Raw genomic sequence first — 24092 nt, 5'->3', positions numbered from 1 at the left:
CCTACTCTTGTAGATATAAGACACCAGTAATAAATATAAATTAATGATTTTCCCACCCACCTCTTACCTGTCTCCCCACAGGAAAAACAAATGAGTGATTTTTATGTATAGTTGAACTCTGCTTCAAATTTGTTTTTCTTTTATTCAGCACCTCTTGAGTACACTCATCACTCCCAGGATGATTTTTTGTTATTGTTTAGATAGAGAAGCACAGGGAGAAGAAGAAAAAGAAACAGAAAGACAAAGAAAGAGGGAGAGATGTCACAGCAACAGACCTTTCTCTAAAGTCAGAACAACAGCCATGTAGTGCCAAGTCTGGGCTATGTTAAGGCAAGGCGCCTATCTTAACTGGTGGCCTTCCTGGTAAGATATCTCTCTGCCCCCCCCCCCCTTTTTAAAAAAGAAAGAAAATAACATTGGCAGTGGGAACCAGATCAGAGGAGCCTGAAGAGGAGGGATAGCCTTTTCTGGAGCCAATCTGGAGTAGACAGTTCTGTCTGGAATACTCCCAGAAGCCTGGGGGGATGATGGAGGGTACGGAGTGCATTGTAAGAGACTGATGGATGAGACCTTGAGAGAAGGCTGGAGGTGGCTCACATAGGGGGATGGAAAGGGCAGGGCTTTCCTAGACTGTAGCCTCTACATCTGTCACCCAGTAAATAATAACAACAATGAAAACCTCCCAGGTGCCTGGCAGAGCAATGGTCTCCAGGGAAGCTGAGTGATTCCTTGAGGCATATGGCCCTGATAAATGCACCCTGTCTCCTGAGCTCAGGCACCCAACACAGAAGGAATGGCAGTGTCTCTGTACTCACGTTGCATCCAGTTTCCGCTCACCGGGCTGAGGAAGTTGGGGTAGAGGCCAAAGGGCTTATCAATCTTCCTGAGAACTTTTCGGATGTTCTTGACCTGCCAAGAGATGGACATCAGGTCTCCATTCACTTTCCTGAAGAAGTCAGCCAAATCTCAGCCTGCCTGGATGGGACATGTGGTTTGTATCTGCAGAGGAATCCGTTCCGATGAGGCAGGGAGAGCTGCAGAAGCAACAGCAGGCTCCAACATGGTAGTGGCGAGACTGTCTGTCCTTGTGCCCAAGAGTAGGTGTGGCTGCACATTGGCATGGTGGAACCTGACCCACTCACCACCTCTGGACTGACCGCTCGGGCCCCTGCTCTCATTTCATCTCTTCCTCATAATTTGCCACTTTTAGGGGTGGGTCTTCTTAGGAGCAAGGAGAACATGTAAGGGGTAATAGAATTCTTTTTTTTGGGGGGGGGAGAGAACAGAACCTGGGCCTCATAATATGCAATTTCAGTGTTCTGGGTTTCCTGTATATATATACACACACACACATACATACATGGAGAGAGGGAGAGAGAGAACGAGAGAGAGAGAGAGGATATAGCATGATACTAGAGCTTCCTCCAGTGCCATAGTACTTCCATGTGGTACCAGGGCTTCACATGTGGCAAAGCACATGCCTAACCTGGTGAGTTATTTCTCCAGCTCTAAAGTTTCCCTTTTAGTAGGTCATAAATGGTTCAGTACTGGTCATTTCAACTGATTCAGCCTAGAATTATGTTTTTTTTTAAAAAAATATTTTGTTTATTTTGGATAGAGACAGAGAGAAAAATGAGGAAAGGGGGAGATGGAGAGGGGAAGAGAAAGAGCAACACTTACAGCACTACTTTCACCATTCATAAAGCTTCCTCCCTACAAGTGGGGACTGAGGCTTGAACTGGGGTCCTTTTACATAGCAACATGTATGTTCAACTAGGTGTGCCACTGCCTAGTCCCTAAACTTATATTATTTTATCCAGCACTACAGGAGTCACTGCAGAGAAGCAGTCTGGACTCTCTAGGCTCTGAGAGATAACAGCAACAACCGCAACTACGACTACTACAGTGGCCATCAATGTCTCTTTGAGTCAGACCCATCATATCCACGGTCTCCACCCTTTCTAGCAACCTATGTCAGCTTTATCTCAGCTCAGCAGGTGAGATGCCTGAATCTCAGAGGAGTCTGTTCACTTGCCTATGGTCACCCAGTTGGTAAGTGACCAGGGTGAGAGCCAGGGCTCCCTGACCACATGCAGCAGGCCCCAGGCACCACCTGGAGCCAGAAGAGGCTGGGTTTACAATCCCTGGGGCCTCAAAGCAAGAGAAGGTTTCCTCCACCAGCATCTGCTCCCTGGCAGTACTTGTAATCCTCCCACCACAGAACCCTGGGGCAGGAAAGGCCCTCAGGGACTGTACTGTATCATGCTCATAGATTTATCTACAAGGTGAGGAACAGAGAACTGCCTTTTAGCTGTCAGACCTTTCTTTCAGGGGATAGCACTTTGCTTTGCTACATCAGATTTCATATCCATTTATGTTAATGGAGTCCATTATGGGGACAGGAATGTGCTTGTACCTGAGTTATTCTCACTGTCCTGGTGGTGAAGTAGGCTAAATTAGCTCCACTGGAGGGTGCGGGGCGTTGTTAGAATTAGGGCCAGTTTGTTGACTGCCAATAATCCTCTCTGTGGGAGGTATGAGTAGGGGGTTGAAAATAGCTAGAGAATGCAAATGCAGAGAGAAACAGAAAGAATCTGGACTCTAGAGAAGAAGCCAGGAGACTGTTGTACTAATCTGGTACCAAGAAACCAAAGTCCCAGCTTTCTCATTTAAATTCTCACTCTTAGTTATCTCCTCTGTAAAATGTGGGTTACCAGACAGAACCACTCCCTAGAGTTTTGGGGAGAATTAGAGATACAGATCACTCAAGACTAGTCAAGAACTAGAGTGAGCTCCTCGTGCCACTCTTGCTGACCCTGTCAAAATCTTCCTAGAGGAGTTTGTCTCCAGAGCAATGGAGGTGGTGTATTGCACTAAAGGGAAGGGCTCTGTGGGATGGGCTAGAGGGGCGCTGGGGTCCTGGGGCATGATGATGGAAAAGGACCTATGTTGGGGGAGAGAATGTCTAGCAGACACCTATCATGGAGGAAGAGGGGTATCTATGTATCAACAACTGTACTGTAAACTATTACTCTTTCCCAATAAAGTGGGGGGGGGGGGAAACCTACCTCTTTTTCACTACCATTCACCAGGACCTAAGTTGGGGATAAGAGTATTCTGTAGAGACCTATCACAGGGAGACAAGAAATTGTACTCAGGTGTCAACAACTGTACTGCAAATCATTAACCCCCCTCCAATAAAATGATTAAACAAACACTTGTAACGAACAATGAAAGCAGGAGGCTGTACTTGGACTAAGGTGGGATGACTTGGAGGTAGGGAGAAACAACAGAAAATAAAATCTGTCAGGAAATAGGATGGAAGGCATCCCAAGAGTGTTCAAAGTGGGGTATCACCAGGAGGCAGAGATCTCTGGATTCATGAGGAAGACTCCTGAAGGCAGGTCTGACAATAGGAAGGGCTGTTTAAGAGCAGCAGTGAGCCCTGGGGCAGAGGAGGTAATCAGAGGCTGGAAAGCCTTTTCCAAGCTTCTCAAAAAACGTGGGTTGGTGACTTCTCTGGGCAGATGACTTCACCAATATGTCCTGGATCCCCACCTCTCCAGAGCCCTACCCAACTAGGGAGAGACAGAAATAGGCTGGGGGGTATGGATCTACCTGCCAATGCCCGTGTCAAGCAGAGGAGCAATTACAGAAGCCAGACCTCCCTATCTCGCACCCCATAAAGATCCTGGGTCCATACTCCCAGAACAGAAAAGCTTCCCAATTACAGAAGCCAGACCTCCAACCTTCTGCACCCCACAGAGATTTTTGGTCCATACTCTCAGAGGGATAAAGAATAGGGAACCTTCCAATAGAGGGGATGGGATACGGCACACCGGTGGTGGGAACTGTATGACTTATACCCCTCTTATTCCACAATCTTGCTGATCATTATTAAATCACCAATAATAAATTTTTTTTTAAAAGCTGAGAAAAAAAAAAAGAAAACACAAAGCATAACTTGAACTGGGTTTAATGTATTGAACCAAAGTAAAAGACTCTGGTGTGGGTGGGTGGGGGGAGAGTATAGGTCCAAAAAGGATGCCAGAGGACCTAGTGGGGGTTGTATTGTTATGCGGAAAACTGAGAAATCTAAGACCTAGAGGGGGCTGAATTGTTATGTGGAAAACTGAAAAATGTTACACATGTACAAACTACTGTATTTTATTTTTTGTTACTGTATTTTATTGTTGACTGTAAAACATTAATCTCCCAATAAATAAATAAATAAATAAATAGAATAGAAAAGCTTCCAATGGAGGGGATGGAATGCGGAATTTTGCTGATGGGAATTGTATGGAATTATACTCCTTTTATCCTGTGGTTTTGTTGATCATTATTAAATCAATAAAAAAAAAAGAAGAAAAAAATGTGGGTTGGATTTCCACAATCAACAGGCAGTGGTCCTAAATCTCGTGCCAAAAGTGTCTATTAAAATGCTGATTCCTGGGCCTAGTGTGAAGCCCAGAGACCTATTTCCTTGCAGGTATGCCAGGTGCTGTATGGAGGCTGGGTGACTGGCAGGAGACTGGAAGCCACTGTGAGTCTTTGCTCTTGCAGCCATCTTGCCTTCTAAGAAGCTAACATGGAGGGGGGGGTCTGTGGGAGGGGGAGTTCAAGGGTCTTTCTTTTTTTTCTTTTTACTTGCATGGGCAAAGAGAAATTGAGAGGGGAGGGGAACATAGAGAGGGAGAGGAGAAACACTTGCAGATCTGCTTCTCTGCTTGTGAATTTTCCCCCTCCAAGTGGGGTTTGGGGTTTGAACCCGAGTCTTTCTTTGTGCATAATAACATCTGTGCTCAACTTGGGGCTCCCCAAGGAGTCTTTCTTAGAGCTCATGGATGACATGTCACCAGCCTAGACTCAAAAAGGGTCAATTGCTGATGGAGCTTAAGTGCCTCTATGCTATGTGTTGTGTGTATGTGTATATGTATGTGTGCAAGTATGTGTGCTTCCCATCCTAGATTTAGGGTTCTAGCCACAGAGACACTTGTGGATAGTGGGACAGTTCAGGATTGGAATGTAGGGAAACTGCTTTATTTACTTAAAAAAAAAATTATTGCCACCAGTGTTAACGCTGGGGCTTGGTGCCTATACAATGAACCCACTGCTCCCAGCAACCATTTTTTCCATCTATTTTTTCCCTATTCTTTCTTTTTATTTGAAAGGAAAGAGAAATTGAGAGAGGCATTGAGACAGAGAGGGATATATATATATATATATATATATATATATATATCTGTCCCACTGTTCATGAAGCTTCCCTGCAGATGGGGGGAATCAGGGGCTCAAACCTGGGTTCTCATGTATTATGTGTACTTAGCCAAGTGTGCCATTGTCCAGCTCCCCTGAGGAGACCACTTTTTCTGGAAAGCCAGGTAACCTGCAGGATAAGATGACAGCCTGGACACTCTGTCACCCCTGTGGCTTTAACCAGCCACCAGCAGCAATGAGAAGGAGCAGACGTAACCCTCTGCTGCAGGGTAAACCCACTCTGCCAGCTTGTTGGCAGCACAAGCTAGACGGGCATCTGGAGGGAAAAGGCAGGCAGATCTCATGTGAAAAAGTTAAATGTCTCTGAAAAGGGGACTTTGGCACCAGGTGGTCAATTCCTGCCAATGTGAACTGGTGCCTAGATTTCAGTTACTGCGCTTTCTCCAAATTTCACATGTATTGTTGCCACCAAGTACTGGCGAAAAACTTCTCTGTGGCATCTGTCTCTTCCCTGGCCTCTACAGATGCTGACTACTCCCGACACTCATCTGCCTGGCCACCTGACATGGGGGAGGGTGATCACTGTTCTACAAGTAGTGATTTGCTGTCAGTGGTGGTGGGAGGCTGTCTGGGTTCCCCACCCACACTCCTACTGAGCTGGGCTGAGTTGTTCATTCTTCTGCTCTCTGTGGGGAGAAGAGGGAGGAGCTGCTTTAGAAGGGAGCAGGGGGGAGGACTTGCCTTTTCAGCAAAGACCTGGTTTCCAGAGAGCTCGCTGAGGTGTAAGAACTCCAAGTGCAGGGATCCAAACTCCGCCAGGATGCTGCTGCTCCCTGCCATAGCCCAGCCCCAGCTCCGGTTAGAACCGCTGGGAAGACAAAAGCAACTGTTATCAGTCCCTGATGACAGGGGTTACAATATCACCTTCTGCTGGGTGGTGGTGACGCTCAGTGGGTGAGCACCTACTGTGTGCCAGACTGTGTTAGCAGACTCTGTGGGCTTAAGAGGGGCTGTAACAGAGATGACTTGGTGGCCAAGAAATGGCACGTGCATTATGCTAAGTTTACAGGTGAGATTTATTTTATCACATAGAGTTTCACTTGATACAGAAAAGACGGACAAACCAATGCATTTGGCACCAGGGATTGGCCCAGGAACCTTAGGCATAGAAATCTGATGCTCTACCAGTTGAGTTATTTCCCTGGTCACTAGAGGTGATGTTGATAATGCTGTCAGGACCATGGAGACTCCATGGAATACTCTATTTTTGTTTTCTGGCTGTAGGCCACTGAGGGCTCACTACCAGTGGGCTGCATGCAGAGGGTAAATAGCACTGTTGCTGGGGTGTGTATAGGACCACACACCTCTCACCACCACTCCCACTGTCCATGACGCTTAAACACACACAATGGCCTCCAGCTGGAATTTTGTGGCACCTATTTTGTGGCAGGTGGCTCTGGTGTGACCAAGTAGACCTGCCAAAACCCGGGAAACTTAGGCTGTGATTTTCAGAGCAAAGGTTTCCTCACCTGCTGACCAGGGATTTGTAATGAACTCCTTAGCTAAACCCAAACTGCAGACAACTAGCATGATCCTGCAAACTTGCCAGAAAAGGCTATCAGTCACTTCCACATTCTGGGAATATCAGGTAAGAAGAGTGCAGAGGCAGGTTCTCAGTTCATCCTGAGATGGGAAACACAGGCATGGAACAGTGACATCAACTCTTTTCACCTGAGATCCCACAGTAACTAGAGCTGCTGGGACCCAACGCTGACCTGCTGCCAGAGCTTTGTCCTAACCACCATGCAGCCTCCCTCTGTGTCAGTTATATAATTATCAGTAAAGACATTGCCTTTTCCAGAGCTGCACTGGAAATCTCCCTGACACCTGCAGCCAGGAGTCTCAGAGTTCAAGCTTGTTAGTTGACTGGCCTGGAGCGAAACATTTCCTCCTTGTGTAACAGTCTCTGCATTTCACTTAAAGCCTACAAGGAAAAGCATCATTAATCTCAATATGCAAATTGGGTAAGGATAATGCTTCTCAGTCTCCCTAGGGCTTTTTTTTTTTTTTTGGGGGGGGGGCCTTCAGAGAAGAGAAAGGAGAAGGCAGATACAGAATGGGGTGGCTTTGGGGAAGCTGCTTCCTGTCCTTGTGCCCCTCAGTTTCCTCCCACATGGAAATGATCTTTACTGTGAGACATTTAGGACAAGCAGGGGGCCAAGGGCCAAGGTCCACCTGCAGTGAGGTTTTGGGAGCTATGGAGCTCTCTCCCCCATCTATAGGGGTTCTCAGATGTAGTATGTGTGGGGCAGGATGAGGGCACTGGCCCCCTCATAGATGCCTCTGGGGAAACCCTATGCTTTCTGGCCATGACTGAGCCAGCTGCTCAGGAACTGGCCTCTGCCCATCTCCCAGGGTCAGGACCTAGGGAAGCAGGCACAGATCAAGGAGGGACTCCACTTTTTCTGGGGCTGGGCTCCCCTAAGGCTGCCTGCCTGCCTGCCTGCCTTCCTTTTTCTTTCTTTCTTTCTTTCTTTCTTTCTTTCTTTCTTTCTTTCTCTCTTTCTTTCTCTTTTCTTTTTTTTTTTCTTTCTTTTTTTGCCTCCAGGATTATTGCTGGGGCTCAGTGCCTACACAAATCCACTGCTCTTGGAGGCCATTATTTTCCCTTTTGTTGCCCTATTTGTTTACCATTGTTATTATTTTTATTGTTGTTGCTATTGCTGTTCTTGGATAGGACAGAGAGATATGGAGAGAGGAAGGGAAGACAGAGAGGGGGAGAGAAAGATGGATACCTGCAGACCTGCTTCACCACTTATGAAGCAAACCCCCTGCAGGTGGGGAGCCAGGGCTCTAACCAGGATCCTTACGCTGGTCCTTGTGCTTCGCACCACGCGTGCTTAATCTGCTGCGCTACTGCCCGGGCCCCCGCCCTTCTTCTTTCTAAATGCTGTTCTTCTGGATGTGGCTTAAGGGAAGTCAGTCATCCAAACTCATCAGTCCCCAAGCTTCTAGAAATAAACGGAGGACATGAATTCTGGGGCATTTTGGGGAGATGACCTCAGTAAACACAGAGATGGCCACTGGCCCCTTCTTGTCTTCACTTCCTTGGCTTGGGGGCAGGGACATAGGGTGAGGGGAAACTTCGTTCCTGGATAATAAAAGACCTTTCACTTACTGAGTCACTCCAGTATGCCAGGCACCAGGGGTAAATGTTTGTGTCATTATTTCACTTCAGACTCACAAGGTAAAAACATCATTGATCCCAATATGTAGAGGAGGAAACTGAGGCACACAGAGGGAGGTGAGTGGTTGAAGGTCTAAGCAGCAGATGGTATGAGGTCTGTCAGTCTCTTCCTTCTTAAGGGATCTACCTAGACAGACCCTTACCTGCCCAGGAGGTATCCCAGGGTATCCTGCCCTGTCCCTCTACTACTAGGCTAAGTGACACTTCCTTTCTTTGCCTTAATAGCTGACACTTCCCTCCCACTGAAATTCAAGGTAAAGGAGAAAAAAAAAAGGCTACTACTATGGCCAGAGAGGTGGTGCAGTGAATGGAACACTGGACTCTGATCCATGAGGTTTTTAGTTCAGTCCCCACCATTGCATGTGCCAGAGTGATACTCTGGTTTTCTCTCTCCTCCTCCTTTCTCTCATAAACAAATACATTTTTTTCTTTTTTAGAACACTAGCTACCCACTTGTCTTGTTTCCCCCCACCCTCAGCACATGTTCCTTTCTTGCTCCTAGGCTGCTCTGTCTGCTAATGTTCACCCTTCCTCCCAAACCAGCTTCTTGTAGCAGAGCTGCCCTAGCAGACGACTGAAGTTAGTCCTGGACAGAGGTGGCAGTGGCCCAGGCCTTGCTTCTCTCCTGCCTGGCCTCCAGGTGGCTCTCTCAGTTTCCAGCTAGGTGACCTCCAGCAGGTGGGTTCTTTCTCTAGGCCACAGTTTCCTTATTTGTTTGATGGCGGTTACTCACAGCTTATTAAAGTTACTGTAAGATATAAATTATGCATTTAATTACTGTCATTATTGTTGTAATTATTAAATTACTGATATGTTCCAGGTACCCATGGTATCTTATTTTACCTTTATTTTCAATTCCAGAGGTGGATGCTATGATTTTTATTTCATAGGTGTAAATAAATATTCAGGCTCAGAGAAGGAGAGACACCTTTCCAAGGTCACATCATAAATGACAGAGCTGGTAGAGCTGGACCCAAGACCTAGGTACTCTGGGCCCCAACTACATCCAAAAAGATAGGTGGTTTTCAAATACTGTAAGGCAATGACCTGCTAATGGAAGCCCTACTCTCCACTCCCCTTACAGCCTTTTTTTGTCTTCAGGATTATTACTGGGGCTCGGTGCCTGCAGTAAGAATCCACTACTCCTGGAGGCCATTTTTCCCATTTTGTTGTTTTTGTTGTTACTGTTACTGTTGGATAGGACAGAAAGAAATGGAGAGAGGAGGGGAAGACAGAGGGGGAGAGAAAGACAGACACCTGCACATCTGTTTCATTGCCTGTGAGGTGACCCTCCTGCAGGTGGGGAGCTGGAGGCTTGAACCCAGATTCTTCCACTGGTCCTTGCGCTTTGCACCATGTGCGCTTAACCTGCTGTGCTATCCCCCCCGAGCCCCCGAGCCCCCATCCCACGGCCTTTTAACTTAGCAAGCAAGCCTGCAGACTGTTTTCTCCCTCCAGCATGGCAGCAGCTTCTGTGCTTACATGCACACTCATGCGGCTGGAGTTGTAGTTCACTTTGGGGCCACAAAGATCTGAATTCTAAGCCTAACTTTGCTTTGTTGGTGTGTGACCTTAGGGAAGTTATCTTACCCCTCTGAGCCTCACTGTCTTCTGTGGTGAGACAGGATTCATGAGGTTGAGAAGAGAAAACCTATGTCCCGTGTGCTGAGCACATAGCAGATGCCCAGCAGTGTTAGGATTGATTAAGGTGTGTGTACCTGTGTGTGGCAGGAGCATACACACATGTGTGTGCACACGAGTGTGTGTGTGTGTGTGTGTGTGCATATGTGTGTACATGGATATAAGACTGTGAGTAGCAAAGGTAAGTCTGAGTACTGTTCAATTCCCAGCACCACCATAAGCCAAAACTGAGCAGTGCTCTGGTTTAAAAAAATTAATTAAAATAACATAATTTATTTTCAAAAGGAGAAAAACAGGCAAAAAGAACAAAGGTGAATCTGAGTATCTGAGCCTTTAAGACTTGGGTGGGTGGCAGCAGAGTGTATGTGTGTGACACTGGTTGATTCCTGGACAGAGGTCCTCAGATGGGCCACTGCTACTGCCCCAGAGAGGCCTGCAAGTCCTATGGATCCCTGTCGCTACCTTCCAGGCCCACCCACACAGATATTCTTGTTTGGAGGAGCAATAGCCACACTCAGAGGGGGCCACTTCCCTTGGGCCTGGCTAGCGACTCCTCCCCTCACTGAACACCATTAGTGCTGCCTGGAACAAGACAGCAGACTGTGACCCAGACCCACCAGCAGGCCCTCTCGAAAGAGCAAACACAGAATCGTTACTGGGCTTGTGCATCCTGGCATTCTCCCTGGTGGAACAGAGAGGCATTCTTAGTAATAGGATCTTTTAGCCAGAAAATGAAAGAGTGGTGTTGCCAGGAAATGAGCATATACATACATATGTATATCTCACTGGTAGCATGCACACAGCCTAAAAATAAATGTGCTTTCTTAATCAGAAACATCAGAAGCTGTGTGGAATCAGGTCTGCACTCTGAGGGGCACAGGTAAGGCAGTCGATTCAGGGTGTGGAGATGAGTAGTTCCATGCACAGAGGAGGAAGGAGAGCTGAACTTAAGGTCTTGTCCCTGATCCTAGGCAGTGAGGCCTAGAAGCTGGGCCCAGGAGAGTAAACAAGAAAGACAGTGTAATTGTGTCTAGGTTCCATGACAGCTGGATGTGCTTCTCCAGCATCAGTGTTTATAGAAAGGAATCTGAGTAGAGAGCCAAGTGTCCACCCCTAAGAAGTCAATCCTGGCACCACACCAAGAAGAGGATTCCATTGGCCCGAGACTGTAGTGAGGTCACACCCCAGGAATGCTTTCTAACCACAGAAGCAGTAGGTGAAGATGCTGAGCAGGCCAACCTCCTCTTTTTTCCAAAGCACAAGGGCGGAGTGAAGGGGACTGTGAAGCAACTGAAGCTTATATGAAGGGTGGGACCCCAGGAAAGAGGCTGTGGACACTCAGCAGAGTCCAGGGCTCTGCTCTCCCCTGCTGTGTCCTCCTCCCTCCTTCCATCCAGGCAGGGACTGAAGATCCTAATGCTGAGGTAAGTAATTGTATCAGGAGATGAAACCACCTCAGCCTTCCTCCAGGGCTAGAAGTTGTAGGAGGGACCTAGAGAGCTTTCTGGGGTGCATAGGGATGGGGTCACGTGCTATTTACAAGGTCACATAGGGGTCTGCTCCATGTAGCATGGAGGGCACAGCTGCTGTATAAGGAAGGCTTGAGCAGGTGCTGAGAGGAGCACTTTCCACTAGTAAAAAAAACTGATTTCAACCTCAGCCCCATTATTATGAATATAAGATCAGGTTATGCCATCTCTGTGCCTCCTTTAGAATAAAGTAAGGGCAGGGAGTTGGTGGCTGGCTAAAGAGCCCACCTGGGTAGTGTGTTGCTTTGCCATGTGTATGCCCCAAGTTTAAGCCTGGTCCTCACTGCTTGGAAGGAAGTTTCAGTGCTGTGGTGCACCCACCCCCCCAAAAATTAATGAATTAAAAAAAAAGAATAAAAGGGATAATATAAATACCTGCCCACAAAGGACTGCTATGAGGAGCACAACTGGTGAGGCAATATATGGCAGCCTTATCACAGCACCATGCACATACTGGTCGCCTGATAAACGACAGGAGCCACCACCATTATTACTATCAACCTTTTTATCCTGTACAGGGCTTAGCATGACTGTTTATTGAAGGAAAAACAAAGGTTTTGGCTCAGGTCCTGCCCTCAAGCTGATCCCAGCTGCTGGGGGAACATGAGGATGAGTATGAAGAGGCCCATGTGGGAGCAGACAAAGTGCCTGAAGGCAACTCCTACCTTCTGCTCCTCCAAAACAACCTTGATCCATACTCCCAGTGGGGAAGAAGTGATAGGATGAAAATAAGAGGGCTCTCAACTCCAGCTCCATCAGCACCCAGAGAGAAGGAAACGGAGAGGGACATATGGAGGCAGTGGTGTTGTTATGAGTGGCTTGGAGAGGAAGAGAGGATTGAATCAGAAAAAAAAAGGGGGCAACTATGTATCTGTGGACAGATAGTTGTAGAGATGATAGTTGGCCTCTGTCTACAATTTTAGGGGAACTGCAGTGGACTGCAATGGGGAGACTGAAGATTCAGAACTCTGGTGGTGGGAATGGTGTGGGTTCAAACCCCTGTCGACATGTAATTCTGTAATAAAAAAATAAATAAATAATTAAAATAGTCAAAGAGTTGTGAAAGTGAGGGAAGGCATGAGAGTCGGGTGTGTTTGGGGTCTCCCAAAGTCAGATTCAAGGATCATGGACCATGAGTTCTCTTGACGTTGGCTCTGTCCCTTGCCCTCTCTGGAAAAAAGGTAAAAATAAATACGCCCCTCACTCAAGAAGGAAGCAGAGTGCCCAAATGTGTGGGTGGGTAAATGCCCTGAGGCTTTGGAGCTGGACTAAGCTGCTGTCCTTCTCCAATGAGTCACCCAAGGCCCTGTCCACACAGCCATTTGTGACTACCCAAAGGTACTTTTGCTGACACACAGAATTTAGCAGCAGATTAATCTGGTAGAAATGATGGAAGCAGCCAATAAGAAACAACATTTTAAAAATAAAGCCAGCAGAAATATTACCAAGTGCTTCTTTGACTATTAAAACCACATGTCTTTTCTTTTTTCTTTTTGGTCCTAGCCAGCATTTTAAAAATATATATATTCACATTTTTTGCAATGAGGATTTATTATTTTTAGAGAAAAGAAATTCCATTGGTGTTATTACTGAAAATTGAGTTGGAAGTCCTGGGTATGTGTCAACTCCTGGCTTAAATGGACTAGTTGGGACTTTTACTTCTCAGAGTCTGAGCCTCTTTGGGCTCAAACCCTCTGGGTTTAGTCACTGGGTTCTTGTGATTCAGTCCTTTTGGAAACTGGGACAAAATGCTGAATATCAGAGTTCTTAAGTCCTGTCATTTTCTGTCCCTTCTTATGGTGAGAGAGTGTGACGTGCCTACTAGCTCCTGACCTGCTCTGTGGGGGAGGGTAGGCACGGCACTTGCAGGTCTGTGAGTCCAGAAGGTGCTGGGTATAGTCACAGAGGAAGAGCTGTGTGTCACAGACAGGACCCAGGAACCAGGTGTGGTGACGAATGCCAGCTCAGGAGAGGCCCTGGCGCAGGCTAGTTTTCATTGTGCCATTAACTTGCCAAGGTGATTGTCAAAGTGAGGACTGCTCCCTCACTGTGCCTCAATGTCCACACAGCTGAAGTCACAGTGGAATCCAGAAGGCATTTTACCTTTTGAAGTTGACAACACCTTTCGGGATGCCTGTGGGGGTGTTGAAGGCTGGTAGGAGCTTCTCTCCGAGCTTGATGGCCTTCACTCGGAACACCTGCAGAGAACAGGGCACAGGGCATGGGCTGGGTGGGCTACGCTGCCGCTGAAGATGAGGCCGTCAGAACACCCACCAACACTGCTGGATCTGGAGCAGACTGGGACATGACCATCAGACTGCCTGGTTGGTAACCTGGCTCCATCAGCTTTTGGCTCCTTGGCCTTAGATGAAGCAGCTCATCTGGGCCCTCAATTTTCTTGTTCATTGACCTCAGGAGGTTGCTGGCAAGACTGAACATTCTAAAGCATTTATGGGATATGGTGGGATTAGGAAGGTGGCAGAGAAAGTAGTCAAGGAGGGAAGGGTGGGTGGTGGTGTATCTGGTAGAAAGAACATGTTACAATGTGTAAAGACCTGGGTTCAAGCCCCTGGCCCTCACCTGCAGGCAGTGAAGCAGTGCTGCAGGTGTCTCTCATTAAAATTTTTTATTTATTATTGGATAGAGACAGAAATTGAGAGGGGTGGGGAAGATAGAGAGGGAGAGATACAAAGAGACACCTGCAGCCCTGCTTTACCACTTGTTAAGCTTTCCCCCTGCAGGTGGGGACTAGGAGTTAATGTGTAATGTGAGTGTTTAACAGAAGCCAGACCTTCCACCTTCTGCATCCCACAATGACCTTGGGTCCATACTCCCAAAGGGTTAAAGAATAGGAAAGCTATCAGGGGAGGGGATGGGATACAGAGTTCTGGTGGTGAGAATTGTGTGCAGTTGTACCCAACTTACCCTATGGTCTTGTCAGTATCTCCATTTTACTTAAAAAAAACAAAAAACAAAAAACAAAAAACAAAAAAACACTCACAGTGGAGCAGGGCAGCCTAATGAGGCTCCATGCCTCAGGGTCCCTGCCCCCAGCCTGACCCTTTTCTACAGGTTTTTGATTAATTCAAAAGAAGCTGTGGCCTTCTAACTCAGCAGCTTCCTGCCTAGGAATTTATTCTAAGGAAATAAACAATCAAGGATGCTGTAAAGATTTAGCTTTATGGCTATTTAATACAGCACTGTTTAGACTAGTGGGGAAAAATGGAAATACTCTACATATCAAACAACAGGGAAGTGGTTAAATTATGGTTTATCCATGCAGTGGGCTACCACACACCCACGAAAATGACGCTGCAGAAGATTATTTAATAGCTAGAGAAAGGGTTTATAATCTATTAGGAGAAAAATATTCAAATTAGTATTGTTCAGCTATTTTTCTTTTTGTCACCAGTTATTTCTGGGGCTCTGTGTCTGCATGATTCTATCACTCCAGGAAAACTCCTTTTATTTGTCTGTTTTTACGATAGAGGGCAAAAGAAAGAGGGGAGAGAGAGGCGGAGGGGGAGCTAAGAAGAGACACTACAGCTCTGATCCACTGTTCATGAGGCTTCCCCCCTCCCAATGCAGGTGATCCCATGTGGTAGCTGGTGGCTTGAACCTGGGTCCTTGAGCTTGGTAAAGTATGCACTCTATCTGTTGAGATTTCTCCCAGTCCCTGTAATTCAGCTTTTTAAAGAATCATATACACATGTGTGAAGAAAGAATGAGAAGGAACTATCCAGAATATTAACCAACATCTTGTTAGATGGGTATGTTCATGGATAATTTTTAATTATTTTTGCCTTATTTTTCCCTTTCTCCTTCCTTCTCTATCCCTCTCTTTTTCTCTTTAAATAGAGACAGAGGTAGAGAGGCAGAGAGGGAGTGAAAGAGACCACAGCACTGGAGCTTTTTTCAGTGTCTGAACTGCAACCTGACTCGCATGTAGGGCCAAGCAGAGCACTATCAAAGTGAGCTATTTTGCCAACATGTGTTATCTCTATTTCCTGTGCTATGAAACTAAACACATAATAAACTGTATTTATCTTTTACAAGATGTGATGCAAGTCCCTGAGCAGTCCTGGAGGAGAGACTCCAGCAGGGATTCTCTTTGCAAAAGTTCCATCTGAAGCAGGGAAAGGCCTCAGCCCATGAAGGAGTGCTTGCTCTCCTTCAATGTCCATTTCACAAATATTCTGGGGTAGTTTCCTCTCTCTCTCTCTCTCTCCACTCCCTCCTTTTCATCAGAGCACTGGAGCTAGAGGGTGACCCAGTTTGCTGACCTCCTCTGTGTGTCTTTGCAAAATAATTCCTTCTTGAGGTTCCACCCCCCAACACATGCAATGTAAAAATATTGAAACAGCTGTTTAGAGAATACATCGAGGGAGGAGTTTTTGAATACTAACTACAAGGGATGTGGATTAGAGGACAGGAGGGGTGAATGTGTTTCTTGCTAAGGGATGGAGGAATATAGAGAGAAGGAAGAACTCAACCAGGAGTATGGCAGTGGTGGGTAAGGGAGAAAGAAAATGCCTAGGGTCAGTCACGGGCCCTGGAAGTAGATACAGGCTGGCCACATCAGAATCCCTAGGGTGTTTATCTGGACTCCAGATTCCAAAGTCTTGCTTCACCTCAGAAGTTTCTGGTTTAGCAATAACCAAGGCCTCTCATCTGAGGCTCCTGATATTTCACTGTCTTCTGGGGAGGCAGAATGTAGAGGTAGAAAGGAAGAATCTGAACCCACTCACGGGGACACTTCAGTCAGCTGTCTGGCTACCCTCTTCTCTGTGGACTCCAAGCTGACTCAAAGGCTTCTCTCTGCCAGCAAACCATGTACCCTCCTTTAGAAGGTCCTATGACCAGGCACTGCAGGGTCTCACCATCCTGGGGGAGAGACTCCAGTAGGGATTCTCCTTGCAAAGGTTCCATCTGAAGCAGGGAAAGGCCTCAGCCCATGAAGGAGTGCTTGCTCTCCTTCAATATTCATTTCACAAATATTCTGGGATAGTTTCTCTCTCTTTTTCTCTTTCATCAGAGCACTCTGGTCAGCTCTGGCTTAAAGTGGTGCTGGGGATCAAACCTCAGATCTTTGGAGCCTCAGGCATGGCAATCTCTTTTTGTATCACTACTGTGCTATCTCCTCAGTCCTTAGAGATGATTTTAAGATTGCAAACTCCCTCCATGGGTGTCCTCTGTGCATAGGATGGAGGGCTGAGAGAAGGGAGGTCCTGGTCCACTGCCCCTGTCTGTGACAAACCCAGGCTCACAGCAGAAAAGGCATAAGGTTAGAAGACACACAACCAGACTGTGCGATGCGACAACCTGAGCAAGAAGCTTCTAAGTCTCAGTTTTCTCATCTGAAAATTTGTGCAAACATCCAAGTCAAGGATGTTGGAGGAGCCCGTGAGGCTATGCACATGGCATGTGGAGGTGCTAGGGCCAGAGAAGGGAGGCATGGCTGGAGGGCAGGACTGTGCTAATAATCTCAGAAATCCTCCCTTCAAGGATTCTGAGATATTCAGTCTCTCCTGGAGTTAATTAATTAATCAGACAGAGCCAGGGCCTCACATATTTCATTGCTCCCAGGTCAACTTTTTTTTTTTTTTCATTCAGATATTTAGACAGAAAGATACCACATCATTGGGACTTTCCTTACTGTTGTGGTACCCCTGTGTGGGGCCAGTACTCAGATTTGGGCTATGTGCAAGAACAGGTACATACACTACCTGGCTAGCCTTTTCTATGACCCTCCTGGGGCCTTCTGAACTATTTCTAAGTCACAGTGTCCCTATTCACACCTCCACTGTCTGTCCTGCTTGCTGAACTGACAGACACCATCTTTGGAGGGAGGGTGAGAGGGTGCAGCACCAGGTCAGTGGAGTTTCTAACTTCTCTCTGAAGTGCTGATCTCCAAATCCACCCTTATGAGTCCTGAGCAGAGCCCTCTCTGCCCCCTTTTGCAAACTGGGTGGGAGGCTGGGTTCATTCCTGTAAAGATAGATGCCTTTTGTCCATTCCAAGTGTCATTTTCTTGTCCTGTGGTGCTCAAATGGAATTTAGGCTTGGGGTGGTTTAAAGCTGAGGGCTCCCATATACAATTATTTGGGGACAAATTGGTACAAGCAGTAATCTCTGCGGAGGAGATTATGCTTGATGGAGAGAGGTCTGGAGTGACTGGAGAGATAAAGTACAGGCCTGTTGCCTCTAAGCCCTTGACTTCAGCCAGTGCTGCCTTAAGTGGAAGGAAAGCAGAAACGACTTTCTCAGCCAGCAGCTGAGGTTAAGAGGGATTTTTTTTCGGCTTACTTGCCTCACTTCCACAGCCCCTCCACTAGTAGTAGGGGCAGATACAACCGCCTCTGGGGGAAAGAGCTGCAGCCTTGTTGAACTGCCCAGCCCCTCTAGGCAATGGGGACCACAAGGGAGTGAGAGCTGGTGTCCTGGGGACTCACTCAAGCTCACCCACCTCCAGCTGTCTGGGCTGCTCATGAGATGAAGAGGTGCTCATGAGATGAAGAGGCTTTTCCTTTCTAAGTAGCTCTGTGGTTCTTCTTTTTCTTTTTTTCCCTTCTAATTTTCACCAGATAGGATATAGAGAAATGGAGAGAGGACAAGGAGATAGAGAGAGGGAGAGAAAGATCTACACCTGTAGATCTGCTTTACCATCTGTGAAGTGTACCCCCTGCAGGTAGGGAGTGGGGGCTTTAACTCAGCTCCTTCCGCTAGGTAATACGTGTGTTTAACCGGGTATGCCACCACCTGGCCCTCAGCTCTGTGGTTCTTAAGACTCTCTTGCAGTGCGGGCAATAAGGGCTTTGAGGCAGGTCAAGTCTGGGGTCAAAACCTTTCCTTCCTGTCCAATTTCTCCTCCCTCCCCTCTCCCCTCTCCCCTCCCTCTCTCCCTTCTTCTTTTTCCACCAGGATTATTACTGCTTGTACAATAAATCCACTGCTCCTGGCAGCCATTTTACATTTATTTATTTATTTATTTATTTAATAGAAGAGAGTGTGAATGTAGTCCCCCACTACCACAAACTATGCAGTCGAGTTTCCCACATTTGGGGAAATCACAGGGGTCAGCACACCTGGAGTGTAGTGGATAAGCCTAGCCCTGGGAAAACTACCTTTGTGACCATGGTCTCTCCCTCTCCCTTGCCAGGTAAGTATATCTATTTATTTTTAATTTATTTCTTTTAACAATGTTATATATTTATTTGATAGGATAGAGAGAAAATAAGACTGGAGGGGAGGAGATTAGAGAGGGAAAGAGAAAGAGAAACACCTGTAGCACTGCTTCACAGCTTTCTCCCTGCAAGTGGGTGGGGACTAGTGGTTTGTGACCTGGTAACGTGCGCACCCAACTGGGTGCACCACCACCCAGCCCTGGGATGCTCTCTAAATCTCTTTCCAGTTTGAATGGTCCAGGGGCCTCAGTGGGCCAACTCACCTCTTCTCCTGTCAGGTAGAAGGCGGAGAGGAGTCCTCCAATGTAGCGTATGTTCACTTCAAACAAGGATGCTTCTCCACTCTAGAGGAGAAAGAAGGTCAGTGGGGACACTCGTGAGATGTTTTCAGGGCTCTCAGGCTCTTAAGACAGGTCACAGAGACCACTGCCACCACTTCTCTCACATCCATGATCTGGGGCTCTAAAGGGTCAGGCTACACAGTAGTGGTTTTATGTAGAGCAAAAGGCAGGAGTGACCAACCATCTGTCCAGGAGCTGCTTAGGCACATTTACAGCCTTCCAAATAAACACTGGGTTTGGCTTCCTTTCCCAGCCCTCACCCGCCCGCCCACCCCGAGGCTGCTGGAGCAAAGTTATGCCTGGCTGCTCTCCAAGGCTTCAAGAACCTGCGTGGGGAGCTGCTGGCTGAGCCTGAGCCTGGGGGGGGGGGGGCAAATACTCCTCCAGCACTGCCCAGTCACTTCCTCAAGGAGTCTTGGCTCAGCAAGAGGCTGGTATGGCCTTCCCTTGGGGTGCTGGGGCTAGAGGAAGGTTCTTTGAGGAGATTTAGGCAGGCAGGACAGTGCCAAGGCTAAGAGGCAAAGTGCCCACAGATATTCTCTTAATGGGCAACTGCTCAGCCTCAGCTCTGGAGCCCAAGGGCACACCCACACTCTGCCTTCATCATTATGTTCTTTCTTAAGTCTGGACTGCAAATCAGGAGTTTTGGGAATTAGGGTAGTGACTTGATCTGGATTAAAATCCCACCTGAGCCACTCTCACTCAGGCTTTGGGATTTCAAGTAAGATCCCTGCACGGTGGGAGAGGAGAGTGGTGTGGCTCAGAGGCTGGCCCTGGCCTGCGAGTGCTAGGCCCTGTCTTCATACAGAGGCCTGTGGCTATCTCCCCTGGCCCCCAGGACTTCCCTAGGTGCTTCCTACATCACAGTCTCCTATGACTGATAACGAAGGTCACCTCGTTATCTGGGAGAACCTTTCACTGACAGAAAGCACTTATAAATCTACTCTCTCCTTTAGCCAGAGTACACTTGGTGAGGTCATCACTTCCATTTTTCAGATGAGAAAACCAAGGCTCAGAGAAGGAAAGGGACCTCATCTTGTTTTCTTCCAGGGACATCAGTCTGCCTGAACATTCCCATTCCCTCCAGGTGGCCACTTCCTGGCACCTTGGTACTTGCCTGATGTGCACTCTCTCATTTCTAAAGACAAAGATCTAGGATCTGAGGGTGATCTGGCAGCGATATCCATCACTCCATTGATCACCAGGGTTGATTCTGGCTGGCTTGGTGGGTGTCTTCTTCCTCCCTCACTGTTCCATGGGTGTCCCTCTCAGAGCTGTTTACCTTCCCCAATAGAGACAGGCCAGTCTTTGGCCAAGGGTATACGAGTAGCTGCGCCCCCTTGCTAGTACCTCCAAACAAGTTCTCAAGATCTAAAGTCAGTCCTCATAATAGGCCTGTGAACTAGACATGGTCATGGCTGCTGCTGCGTTGTGCCCATCTTAGAACTGGGGAAATGGAGGCTCATGGAGACTAGTGAGTTTCCTAGTTATGTGCCCAGCCAGAAAGACTCTCCTGCTGTCGCCCAGCCTGTCCTGTTTGCCTCCGCCCTGTTGTGCTGGCTCTGTCCTCCCCAGGAGGCAGGGCCCTCCACCCTGCCACCAGCTGCAGGAACTGCCCCCATTGGCACACTGTCTGGCCTAGAGCTCCAGATGGAGCCCCACAGTGTGTTTGATGTGACCCCCTGCCATGCTCCATCTGTCACCATTTATTGCTCCCAAATCTCTTCTCTCACTGGTGAGCTGAGGCTTCCAGGATGAGTTTCACTTAATCTGGGCTAGAAGAGCAGAAGGTGGAGTAGGAGGGACCTGACAGTTCAGATTCTGTGCCATCCAGACCCACTGCCTTCCTTCCCTGAGGTCCTGATCTTTGACCAGAAATGCCTGCAAGGCTGGAAACCACAAGGGTCCTAGCTGGTCATGGAGCTCTAACCAGACAACCCTCAGCCCCCTCACCTCTCTCAAGGTTAGAGCAGCTTTGAGTAGATAAGTCATTCTCCCTTCACAGAGTCACTTCCCTTGGTGCTGATGCTACTGTTCTGTGTGGCAGGGTCAGCCCCAGAAGGGACTTCCTGGGCGCGAGTAAGCACTTGGCTGTGGCTATTTTCTCTTCCAGCAAGCTCAGGCTGGTACACGCTCAGGGGCAGCCAGGGTGGGATATGCCCCTCCTATAAGGCTGGCCTTACGGAAGGAGGCTTGGGACAGAGTGTTTGGCACCCTGGTTCTGACACTGCTCTGCTGAGCCTCTCTGTCTTTGGGTCTCAGATATACAGGTAGTACTTGCCACTGACCTGGCACCTGCTGGCCCCAGGATCCTGAAGGCCTCTGACTCACCACATTCAAGTGGAAGCTCTCTTCAACCCAGGCCTTAGCCTCTTGGAATTCCTCTTTCAGCTCCATGAGGTAGAGGGTGTCGAGAGAGTCGATGACTGTTGCCCCGCTGAGGCCTCCTGCAGACACAGAGGACGGAAGGTGTGACTTGGGGCATTTTAATTTCTCCTTCCACAAACATACAAGCCACCATTCCTCAAGGGCTCTTGAAGGACATGGGCAGGCTTCAAGGCCAAGGCTAACCCCAGGCATGATGGGGGGGTGGGGCTATGGTGTCACCAGACTTTGAGGGTGAATCCAAAACACAGTATCCATCTCTCCACCCCACCCCCACTCCTAGGCAGGCTGTTTCCTACTCCTGGGGGCAAAGGGCACTGGATGGAGAAGACCAAGTTCACTGTCTGAGTCACTTTGCAGACTTTGATTACAGGTTTACAGGTTGCCATCAGTGCCAGTTTTATGCAATGCTGGGGGGAGGCTGAACTGACACTTGGGCTGCAAAACCTTAACAAATGTGGCAGTCTCTTTTCTCTTCGATTCCATTCCTTCTTCTATTCTAAGAAAAAAAAATTCAGGGGCCAGGTAGTGGCACACCTTGTTGAGTGCACACATTACCATGCACAAGGACCCAGGTTCAAGCTCCCAGTCCCCACCTGCAGGGGGAAGCCTCACAAGTGATGAAGCAGTGCTGCAGATCTCTCTCTCTTTCTCTCTCACTTCCCCTTTCCCTCTCAATTTCTCTGTCTCTATCTGCAAAGAATAAATAAAAATATTTTTAAAAACTTATAAATATTTATCCAGGAAAGTATTTATTTCAGAATTATATATTGTGGGAGAATGCTGAGAGAAAAAAGGCAAGTCCTACAAGAAGGGATTAGTTATATAAACTGTGACTCAGACATAAAATAGACTGCTGTATAGGCACAGCCATCCACACAGGTGAGGTAGACCTGCGTTTACTGAGGAGATATGTATGGGATATATTTAAAAAGATATACATAGGTGGGGCCAGGTACACCCTCTTAAGCACAGATGTTAGCATTTGTAAGAACTCAGGTTCAAGCCCCTAGTCACAAGCCCCCAGTCACCACCTGCAGGAGGGGAAGCTTCCCAAGCAGTGAAGCAGTGCTCTAGGTAGCCTTCTCTTCCTCTCTCTCTCTCTCTCTCTCTCTCTCTCTCTCTTCTTTATTTATTGGATAGAGACAGAGAAAAATCGAAAGGTGGGGGGACATACATATATGGCAGGGGAGGTAGCTCTGCAGATTGAATGCAGGACTTGCATTTGTGAGGCTCTGCCAAAGTGGTACTCTGATTGCTCTCTCACATTCTCCTCTTCCACATAGTAGATAAATAAGTAAGTCCTTGAAAAATGCACCTTTGTGTCATCAGGTTCAGATATGGCACAATAGCAGAGCATAGGATTTGCAAGTGTTATGGTTCAGAGTTCCATCCCTGGAACCTCATATGCCAGTGATGTTCTGTTTCTCTCTCTCTTTTTAAAAATATCTTTATTTATTTATTTTTATTACTGTATAGAGACAGAAGTTGAGAGGGGAGGGAGAGATAGAGAGAGGGAAAGAGAGAGACCTGCAGCCTTGCTCCACTCCTCATGAAACTTTCCCCCTGCAGGTGGGGACCAGGGGCTTGAACCCAGGTCTTTGCATGCTGTAATGTGTGTGCTTAACCAGGTGTGTCATAGCCTGGTCCCCTGCTGTTTTGGTCTCATCAGAAATCAGTCTTTCAGGGACCAGGCAATGGCATTGAGTGTACATAGCACAATGTGCAAAGACCTGAGTTCAAGCCCCTGATCTCCATCTGCAGGGGGAAGCTTCATGAGTAGTGAAGCCATGCTGCAGGTGTCTCTCTGTTTCTCTCCCTATCTCCCACTTTCCTCTCAACTTCTGTCCTTTTGTAATACATAAATTAAAGAAAGTATTAAATAAAAAATCATCAATCTTTCTAAAAGGGGTGGAGGTAGGGAGATAGCTTGGCCTGTTTGAGCACAAGCTTGCATTCCTGAGTCTCCAGAGGCCACAGGTCCAATCCCCAGCACCACCTTATGCCAGATTTGAGTAGTGGTCTGTGTCTGATTCTCGCTCTCATAATAAATACATAAAAATACGTTAAACATGCACCTGTGTAAAAATATTGTAGGTTGCAAAATGACAAAACAAAACACAGTGTACTTCTTTCACTTTATGCCAAATGTGTATGAAGCTACAACGGAACTAAATCTGGCAGGTCATGATTCAGGGACCATCTCCAAATGCTGGGATTAGAGGTGCTTTTAAATTCATTCAGCTCATAGATGATTTTTATAACCAGACACTTATTTCCATGGCTTTTAAAAGATATTTTGGATAAAGAAAACTGACCAATGCACAAATCAGAGAGTGTGTGGCCACTCTTGTTCTAGGAGGGCAAGTATACAAAACAGGAACTACAAGGTGTAGTCTTGCTGATGTGATTTAGAATCCTGTCCTGGCAGGAAGACTGAAAACACTGTGCAAACAGATGGCTTTCTGACACTCCAGCTTACTGGCCAGTAGAGTGATGCAGATGATTTCCCCTGTGGCAAAATCAGAGCCTGGAGTGGAAGAGAGGG

At 47.3% G+C, this 24092-nt stretch overlaps 1 protein-coding gene and 1 non-coding gene across 3 annotated transcripts in view; both read right to left on the bottom strand.

Moving 5' to 3' along the window:
- The window catches only part of MAN1C1 (mannosidase alpha class 1C member 1), a 190513-nt gene that overhangs the window by 17605 nt on the left and 148816 nt on the right, over positions 1 to 24092 (bottom strand). For both annotated transcript variants that reach the window (XM_060205570.1, XM_016187928.2), the window contains exons 3-7: positions 21491 to 21606; positions 19082 to 19162; positions 13738 to 13832; positions 5959 to 6085; positions 816 to 909 (exon numbers count right to left, since the gene is read on the bottom strand). In XM_060205570.1, coding sequence (XP_060061553.1) covers positions 816 to 909; positions 5959 to 6085; positions 13738 to 13832; positions 19082 to 19162; positions 21491 to 21606 — 513 coding nt within the window. The remainder of the gene's footprint in view (positions 1 to 815; positions 910 to 5958; positions 6086 to 13737; positions 13833 to 19081; positions 19163 to 21490; positions 21607 to 24092) is intronic.
- On the bottom strand, positions 18632 to 18801 carry LOC132532602 (U1 spliceosomal RNA). Its single transcript, XR_009544535.1, has one exon. It is a non-coding gene; the product is annotated as a U1 spliceosomal RNA (small nuclear RNA).

The sequence above is a fragment of the Erinaceus europaeus genome, chromosome 13, assembly GCF_950295315.1.
Source record: "Erinaceus europaeus chromosome 13, mEriEur2.1, whole genome shotgun sequence".
Taxonomy (NCBI): Eukaryota; Metazoa; Chordata; class Mammalia; order Eulipotyphla; family Erinaceidae; genus Erinaceus; species Erinaceus europaeus.
This window is presented reverse-complemented; position numbering and strand designations above follow the sequence as displayed.